At 58.8% G+C, this 9,620-nt stretch overlaps 1 protein-coding gene across 1 annotated transcript in view; it reads left to right on the top strand.

The window, feature by feature from the left end:
- The first annotated feature begins 2,002 nt into the window (after positions 1-2,002).
- Positions 2,003-9,620, top strand: part of PC (pyruvate carboxylase) — a 100,516-nt gene continuing 92,898 nt past the window's right edge. Inside the window, 1 exon segment of the mRNA XM_029059810.2 lies at positions 2,003-2,045. Within this exon segment, the coding sequence (XP_028915643.1) occupies positions 2,043-2,045 (3 nt within the window). The 5' untranslated portion in view covers positions 2,003-2,042.

Below are 9,620 nucleotides of genomic sequence, written 5' to 3'. Positions count from 1 at the left end.
CTCCTCGCCGACCCCCCCGCCTCTTGTCTCTCGCCGCTCCCCGCTTCGCTCTGCCGCCCGGACCGTTCATCTACGGAAGTGTTCAGTCCACGATTCCCCGCGCCTCAAGAACCTCCAGGGGTTACCCGTCCTCTCCTTACCGTCGGTTTTATAGCACTCGATCACCTTACCCCCCCGCACCTCACTGGCTGCTCTCCTGCCGCGACCCAGCCCGAAAAACCGCGAGCCTCTGGCGCCAGCTTACTCGCCGTATCTCGATCTCGTCTCCTCTTGCTGCCAGCCTCTCACTCACGCCCCGCTTCTGGCCTGGAACTCCCTCCTCCCTCCCATCCGACGGTCACCCTCCCCACCTTCCGAGCGAGGGCTTCCCAAACTAGCCACTCATTCCCTCTTTTCCCGCTCCCCTCTGCGTCGCCCTGATTTGCTCCTTTTCTTTACCCCTCCGGCAACCCCGCGGCACTCACGTACCTGTCGGTCGTTTCTTTCTCGATAATCAGCGGCGGTCTCCCCTTTTAGACTGGGAGCCCGCTTCGCTTCCGGACACCCCAACGCTTAGATCTGTGCCAGAATAAGAGCTTAAATACCACAGTTATTATTATTATTATTATTATTATTAGCTCACCGTGGGCAGGGAGTGTGTCTACCAACTCGGTTGTATTGGAAGCAGCGTGGCTCAGTGGAAAGAGCCCGGGCTTGGGAGTCGGAGGTCGTGGGTTCGAATCCCGGCTCTGCCACTCGGCAGCTGGGTGGCCGTGGGCGAGTCACTTCACTTCTCTGGGCCTCAGTGACCTCATCTGGAAAATGGGGATGAAGACTGTGAGCCCCACGTGGGACGACCCGATTCCCCTGGGTCTACCCCAGCGCTTAGAACAGTGCTCGGCACATAGTAAGCGCTTAACAAATACCAACATTATTATTATGGTTCTCTGGGCCTCAGTGACCTCGTCTGTAAAATGGGGCTGAAGACTGTGAGCCTCGTGTGGGACAACCTGATGACCCTGTATCTCCCCCAGTGCTTAGAACAGTGCTCTGCACATAGTAAGCGCTTAAATACCAACGTTATTATTATTGTACTCTCCAAAGCATTTAGTACAGCGCTCTGCACGCAGTTAGCCCCCAGTAAAGACGAGTGAGTGATCGATATGAGGGGAGAGCGAGTTCCAGGCCAGAGGGAGGACGTGGGCAATAATAATAATAATTACGATTTTTAAGCGTTTGCTCTGTGCCAGGTACTGTGGAAAGAGCCTGGGCTTCGGAGTCGGAGGTCATGAGTTCGACTCCCGGCTCTGCCACTCGTCAGCTGCGTGACCGTGGGCGAGTCACTTCACTTCTCTGGGCCTCAAGTCACCTCGTCTGTAAAATGGGGATTAACCGTGAGCCTCACGTGGGACGACCCGACGACCCCGTATCTCCCCCGGCGCTTAGAACGGTGCCCTGCACCTAGTAAGCGCTCGACAAATGCCAACATTATTATTACTAAGCGCCGGGGTGGGTACGAGCAGAAGAGCTTGGACACGGTCCCTGTCCCACAGGGGGTCGGCGTTGAGAAAGCCGAATTTGAGGCGCTCTGAGGAGGTCGAAATCAGAGGAGCCGAGTGTGAGGGTTGGGTTGTAGTAATTCGGTGTGGTCGAGTAGGAGGGAGAGAACTGATTGAGTGCTTTGAAGTCAGTGGTAAAGAGTTTCTGTTTGATGCGGAGGTGGCTGGGTTACCGGTGGAGGTTTTCGAGGAGAGGGGAGACGTGGACCGAGCGGTTGTCTCTGTAGAGAAAAGATCCGGGCAGCGGAGTGAAGTGCGGACTGGAGCGGGGAGAGACGGGCGGCGGGAAGCTCAGCGGGATGGAGTAGACGAGAGTCCTGACCTGGAGAGTTCTCTTCTCTCTCCACGCAACCTCGCCACATCCTCCCCGCCGCCAGATGCTCAGCAGAATTCCTGAGAGGTAATGAGGGTAACGTAATTCTCCATTTTTTTTTTTTCTTTTGGTTTTTATTCTTTATATTTAGCTCGGCGGAAGAAAGGAGCCAACAGAAGGATCAAGAGCTGATGGTGAGTTCCGTTTTATCAAGTCAGAGGGGTTGGGAACACGTGATGGTCCATTCATTCAATAGTATTTATCTATGGAGCGCGTACTACGTGCAGAGCACCGTCGTCAGCGGCTACAGCTCCTGATGGTAACTGTGAGATTTGTTCAGCGCTCACCGTGCGCCATTCGTTGCACTAAGCCCTGGTGTCAGTACAAGATGGTCGGGTCAGGCAGGTTCTCTGCCCCTCACGAGCCTCACGGTCTAAGCAGGAGGGAGAACTACGCGTGTCTACGCACGGCGTGGTGGGGTAGAGCCAGAAGGTCGTGGGTTCTAATCCTGGCTTCTCCGCTTGGGTGCTCCGTGACCCTGGGCAAGTCACTTCGCTTCTCTGGGCCTCAGTGACCTCATCTGGAAAATGGGGATCGAGACCGGGGGCCCGACCTGGGACAGGGACTGCGTCCAACCTGGGTCGTCTGTATCCACCCCGACGCTCAGTACGGTGCCTGGCACAAGGTGGGGGCTTGACGGATACCGTTGATAGTATCAGGAGTGAAGCGGCGTGGCTTAGTGGAACGACTAAGGGCTTGGGAGTCAGAGGACGTGGGCTCCTCCGCTTGTCTGCTGCGTGACCTTGGGCAAGCCACGTACCTTCCCTGTGCCTGTTACCTCATCTGTAAAATGGGGATTAAGACTGTCAGCCCCACGTGGGGCAACCCCAGTACCTTCTATCCATCCCGGCGCTTGGTACGGTGCTTGGCACGTAGTACGCGCTCAACAAATGCCATCGTTATCACTAGCATCGAATCCCCCTTTTACAGATGAGGAAACCGAGGCCCAGAGAAGGGAAATGGCTTGCCCAGGGTCGCCCACAGCCGGCAAGTGGCGGGGGCAGGATTAGAAGCCAGGTCCTCTGACTCCCAGGCCCGAGCTCTTTCCGCCAGGTCACACCTCTGGGTGAACTCAGCGGTGTCCGCCGTGTGGGGGCTGATAAGCAGCGGGGCTCAGTGGAAAGAGCTTGGGCTTCGGAGTCAGAGGTCACGGGTTCGACTCCCGGCTCTGCCACTTGTCAGCTGGGTGACCGTGGGCGAGTCGCTTCACTTCTCTGTGCCTCAGTTACCTCATCTGGAAAATGGGGATTAAGACTGTGAGCCCCGCGTGGGACGACCCGATTCCCCTGTGTCTACCGCGGCGCTTAGAACAGTGCTCTGCACATAGTAAGCGCTTAACAAATACCAACATTATTATTATTATTATGAAGAGAGAGAAGGGGCCTCCTCCTGCTCTCCCCTTCCTTCTTCCTCTTTCCTTCTTCCTCCTCCCTCCTCTCTTTCCCCGCCGCCAGGGAATAAGCTGAAAGTGGGCATGGACAGAAGGAGACCCGTGGACGCTCCGTGTCCCTCCACCGCTCCAACCGTGGGCCACGGGATGGGCCCTTTTGGGTTGGGGGGTGGTAACGATAATAATGATGGCGGTATTTGTTAAGCACTTACTACGTGCAGAGCACCGTTCTAAGCGCCGGGGGAGATACAGGGTCGTCGGGTCGTCCCACGTGCGGCTCACAGTCTTCATCCCCATTTTTACAGTTGAGGGAACTGAGGCCCAGAGGAGTGAAGTGACTTGCCCACGGTCACACGGCTGACGAGTGGCAGAGCCGGGCTAGGGGGCGAGCGGAGAATAAGTAGGTGTTCCGCGGCGGCACGTAGAGTGAGGGGGGCTTGTGGGGAGGACGGGAGCCCCAGAGACTCCTGAGGGACCCCCGTGGGGTGCTGTGGGGGAGGGGGACGGGGCTCCCTATCCGGTTACCCCCCACCTCTCCCATCCGACTCGTGTTCCAGCCCCAACCCGGAAGCCCATCCGAGGCCGGAGGAAGGAAAAATAACCTGGAACGAGAGGGAGGGACGGAAGATTCCCGGGTCACGGAGAATAATAATAATAATGTCGGTATTTGTCAAGCGCTCATTACGTGCCGAGCACCGTTCTAAGCGCCGGGGGAGATACAGGGTCATCGGGTCGTCCCACGTGAGGCTCACAGTCTTCATCCCCGTTTTCCAGATGAGGGAACTGAGAAATTAAGTGGCTCGCCCACAGTCACACAGGGGACACGTGGCAGAGACGGGATTCGAACCCATGACCTCTGACTCCCAAGCCCGGCCTCTTTCCACTGAGCCACGCTGCTTCTCTAAGCATTCATTCATTCAATCGTATCTCTTGAGCGCTTACTACGTGCAGAACACCACACCAAGCTCTCGGAATGTACGATTCGGCAACAGGTAGAGACCATCCCTGCCCACCGTCGGGCTCACGGCGTGACTTAGTGGCTAGAGCCCGGGCCTGGGAGTCAGAAGGTCGTGGGTTCCGATCCCGGCTCTGCCACTGGTCTGCTGTGTGACCTTGGACAAGTCACTTCACTTCCTCTGGGCCTCCGTTACCTCATTTATAAAAGGGGGATTGAGGCTGGGAGCCTCGTGCGGGACAGGGACCGTGTCCAACCCGGTTTGCTTGTAACCATCCCAGTGCTTAGTACAGTGCCCGGCACGGAGTAAGCGCTTAATAAATACCACAGTCATTATCGCCAACTCTGTTATATTGTTCATTCATTCAGTTGTATGTGTTGAGCACCTACTGGGTGCAGAGCGCTGTACTCAGCGCTTGGAAAGTACAATTCAGCAATAAAGAGAGACCATCCCTGCCCACAGCGGGCTTATTGTCCTCTCCCAAGCATTTAGCACAGTGCTGAGCCCGCCGTAAGCGCTCACTGCACACCGTTGACCGCTCGGCCGACCGGAGGCTCCCGAGGAGAGGAATGGAGCTTTGAGATGATGCGCGTAGCCGGGAGTCGGACGTATTTATTGAGCACTTTCTATGCGCAGGGCACTGTAGTGAGCGCTTAGGAGAGTACAGTCGAACGGTAGCCCACGTGGGGCTCACAGTTTAAGAAGAAGGGAGGAGGGTTTAACCCCCACTTTACAGCGGAGGATACCGAGGTCCAGAACAGTGAAGTGATTTGCCCAAGGTCACACAGGGGACAGTTGGCGGAGTCGGGATTAGAACCCAGGTCCTTTAGCCTCCCCCACAGCCCCGCCTCAGTTCTAATTCTGGCTCTTGCCACTGTGTGACCTTGGGCAAGTCACTTCACTGGGCCTCAGTTTCCTTATCTGAAAATGGAGACTTAATAACTGCTCTCCGTCCTACTCGGGCCCTGAGCCCAGTGAAGGACGGGAACCGTGTCCGACCCGCTGAGCTCGCATCTACCCCAGCGCTCGGTACAGTGCTGGGCACGGAGCAAGCGCTGTGCAAACGCCGCCGTCATTATGAAGAGGGCCTTGAATTTACAGGGTGGTTGGCCACCGCTGATTTCATCTCATCCTCAGAACCTCCCCTTTTGAGAGACAGAGCCCCGCCTTCTCATCCCCATTTTACAGATGAGAAAGCCGAGGCCCGGAGAGGTTAAGTACGGTGCCCGAGGCCCCCCGGCAGGCCGTGACAAAGGCCGGGGCCGGGACCCGACCCGATTTCACCCTCATCCCATTGGATCGGGCTATTCCAGGAAGGAAGCCGGAGCCGTGATTCGGGGGCGACTCTCGTACCGGATGCCCCCAAGTATTCAGTCCGGTCCTCTGCGCACAGTAGGCACTCGATAAATAGCACGGATCGATCGATGAGAGTCTGGACGGGGCCGGTGGCGGTTAGGGTGCCGTGAATTTGCGAAGTAAATGTTTCTACTAGCTCTCCGTTCTGGGTCCCTCGATTATTCCCGCATCTCCTCCTCCTTCGGGGGTGAGGACTGCAAAATGGGCCCAGTGTGACTCGGGGGGGGGGGGGGGCGGGAAATAAAGCCCTGGCTACCCCCCGGTCCGTCAACTTGTGATTTCAGTGCCGGCTGATTATCCATCAGCACACGATCCGGGTCCTCGGTCGCCTCCTCCCTCCCGGCACCCGCTTTCGGAGGTGGCCGCTCCTCACGCGGGCCTCTTACGGAAGCCGGGCGAAAGCCTGACGGCGGCGCTGTCTCTCGGCAGCTCAGATGGAGGCCCGGAAGGGGGAGGGACAGGAGAATCCATGGCTTAAATCGAGGCCGTGGGTGATCTCGTCGTTATCGATTCAGTCGGCCCCTTCCTCCATTTGGCTCCCATCCCCGAGAGCCGACTGAAATAGTCTGACTAGAGCCGGGAGAACACGGACTTTTTTTTTTTTTTGACTAAGGCGCCGAAGACGGGGGCGTTCGAAGCCCGAGGGAGGGAGAGAACAGCTGGCACGGGGGCGAGGGGGGGTCGTCCCCCCGCTTCACCCCGCCTCCCCACAGTGCCTAGAGGGTCAATGGCAGCTCTGGCTCTAATAAAAATAATAGGGGTGTTTGTTGAGCGCTGGCTATGTGCCAGCCACCGCACTAAGCCCCGGCCCACCTGGGGCTCACGGTGCTTGCTTTGCTCTGCCGTCCGTCTCCCCCGTTTCGACTGCGAGCCCGTCACTGGGCGGGGACGGTCTCTAACCGGCGCCGAATCGTCCGTTCCAAGCGCTTGGGACAGTGCTCTGCATTCATTGGTTCGTTCATTCGGTAGCATTTACTGAGCGCTTACCATGTGCAGAGCACCGCACTAAGCGCTTGGAATGGACGGATCGGCAACAGATAGGGACGGTCCCTGCCCTTTGACGGGCTCACGGTCTGATCGGGGGAGACAGACAAGAACAGTGGCAATAAACAGAATCAAGGGCTCAAGAGATACTATCGAATGAATGGATGAAACCCCATTTTCCAGTTGAGGGAACTGAGGCCCGGGGAGGTGACCTGCCCGAGGTCACACGGCAGACTCGGCAGACTGGAAGCCGGGATCTTCCGACTCCCAGACCCACGGCGTATCCACTGGGCCGTGCCGCAGTTGGGAGACACGGTCCTCGTCTCCCGGGAGCTCCCAGTCTAACGGAAGCAACAGAGGCGCTTAGGCGATAGACCCAAGTGGACCCAGATACCAAGATTACGAAGGGAAACGGCGGACAGAGTAATAATTGGGGGATTCGGTAAGCGCTTGCTACGTCCCAAGCGCTGCGCTAGACGGGGGGGGATAGATGATAAAATTCAAGCAGATTGCACGCCATCCCTGCCCCACGTGGATCTCACGGTGCGGCGCGGCGGGGACGGAGCGGAGGACGAGCGGCTCCTCCCCGTTTTGATGAGACAAGGGAACCGAGGGCCGGTGAAGTGACTCGGCCAAGGTCACGCAGCAGGCAGGAGGCGGAGCCGGGTCCGGAGCCCCGACTCCCAGGCCCGAGCTCTCTCCGCTAGGCCGCCCTGCGGATCCCCGGGCGGAGCGCGGATGATTCAACGAATCCACTGCCGAGCGCGCGCGCCCGGGTTTGGGGCGGCGGGACCGGCTGAGAGGTGGGCGGTGAATCAGGGGAGACCTCCCGGAGGAGGGGCCTCTCGGGAGACGGACGTGGAGCCGGGGAGATTCATTTCGGCCGGTCGGAGAGGCAGAGAGAAACCACCCGGCTGCCAGCGGAAGGGAATTGTTACGGCTTTTAGGTGAGCTGAAACGAAGTGGATTTTCGAAGCCGGGGCCCCGTTCCCCCAGGTGACAGGGCGCCGAGACGGCATCCTAATAAATCGACGAGACGAAAGGGGGGAGAGGCGGGGCCGGATTGTCCCCGGAGGGGGGAGCGAGCGGAAAGAAAGAGGATGTTGAACCGTTCTCCGTTCTGCACGGGCCCTGCCCGGGAATGAGGAAGCCTTTCCTGACTACCGTCACCTCTCCCCCGCCCCCCAGATCCACCCCCCCCCCCCGTCTCTGTGTCGTCTGCGCCTTTGGGTCCAGTCCCTCCTGAGCACTTCGATAGTCACCCCCAGCCCCACAGTACTACGTGTCGAGCGCTGTTCTAAACGCCGGGGTGGACGCAAGCTGATCGGGTTGGACGCGGTCCCCGTCCCACACGGGGCTCACGGCCTTAATCCCCATTTGACGGATGAGGGAACCGAGGCCCGGGGGAGTGAAGTGACTCGCCGGGATCAGAACCCGCGACCTCTGACTCCCGGGCCTCCGCCGCTTCCCCGACCCGTAACTCGTACGGGGTTAGATGAGGGTTTAGATTTAGATTAGGCGAGATTTTTCAGATTCCCCGCTAGACTGTGAGCGACTCGGCGGGAAGGGATCGGCCCCTCGCCGGCCCTGTTGTATCGTGCGGAGAAGCGGCGCGGCTCAGTGGAAAGAGCCCGGGCTTGGGAGTCAGAGGTCGCGGGTTCTGAGCCCGGCTGCGCCGCTTGTCGGCTGGGTGACTTTGGGCGAGTCACTTCACTGGGCCTCGGTTTCCTCATCCGTAAAATGGGCATCGAGAAGACGGTGAGCCCCACGTGAGACAACCCGATCACCTCGTATCCCCCCAGCGCTTAAGAACAGTACTTGGCACGTAGTTAATCCCCATTTTCCAGTTGAGGGAACCGAGGCCCAGAGAAGTGAAGCGACTCGCCCACGGCCACACAGCTGACGAGTGGCGGAGCCGGGAGTCGAACCCGTGACCTCTGGCTCCGAAGCCCAGGCTCTTTCCACTGAGCCACGCTGCGCTTACCGTGTGCAGAGCACTCCGGTAAGCGCTTGCGGGAGCGCAACACATTCCCCGCCCACGACGAGCTTACGGTCTAGAGGGGGAGGCAGACATTAATGGAAATAAATAAATGCCGGATGAGCTCGCTGTGGGCGGAGGTTGTCCTTTATGGCTGAACTGGACTCTCCAAGAGCCTAGTAGAGTGCTCTGCACACGGTAAGCGCCCGATAAATACGACTGAAAGGACGAGCGGGTAAGTGCCGGCCCCCAGGCGGGCCGGTGCCGGCGGCCGGCGGACCGGTCACCCCCCCGCCGTCGCCGCCCCCCCCCGGCGGGAGCGGGTCGACGGGAGGGGACCCCTTCACCCGTGGCTCAGTGGAAAGAGCCCGGGCTTGGGAGTCCGAGGTCATGGGTTCGAATCCCGGCTCCGCCGCTTGCCAGCTGTGTGACTTGGGGCAAGTGACTGAACTTCTCTGTGCCTCAGTTACCTCATCCGTAAAACGGGGATTCAAAACCGTGAGCCCCTCGTGGGACAACCTGTTCACCTTGTATCCCCCCAGCGCTTAGAACAGTGCTTCGCGCATAGTAAGCGCTTAACGGATACCACCATTATTATTATTCACCCGCCTCTCCGATGCGACCTCAACCCACCCGCCCCATTCGCCAGGGCCACACCCGGCCGCGACTGAACCTCGCCGTCCCGAGAAGCGGTGTGGCCTAGCGGACAGAGCCCGGGCCCGGAGTCTGTCGGCCGTATTTATCGAGCGCTTACAGTGTGCAGAGCGCTGTACTAAGCGCTTGGGAGAGTATGGTAGAACAATAAACGGATACGGTCCCTGCCCACAAAGCGCTTAAAGTCTAGGGAGGGAGACAGATATTGATAATGATGTCGGTATATGTTAAGCGCCTACTAGGTGCAGAGCACCGTTCTAAGCGCTGGGGGAGATACGGGGTCATCGGGTCGTCCCACGTGAGGCTCCCGGTCTTCGTCCCCATTTGACAGATGAGGTCACTGAGGCACAAGGAAGCGAAGTGACTTGCCCACGGTCCCACAGCTGCCAAG

Source organism: Ornithorhynchus anatinus, chromosome 3 (genome assembly GCF_004115215.2).
Source record: "Ornithorhynchus anatinus isolate Pmale09 chromosome 3, mOrnAna1.pri.v4, whole genome shotgun sequence".
NCBI classification, from domain to species: Eukaryota; Metazoa; Chordata; class Mammalia; order Monotremata; family Ornithorhynchidae; genus Ornithorhynchus; species Ornithorhynchus anatinus.
Note: the sequence above shows the minus strand (reverse complement) of the source record. Positions and strands in the feature narration are given on the sequence as shown.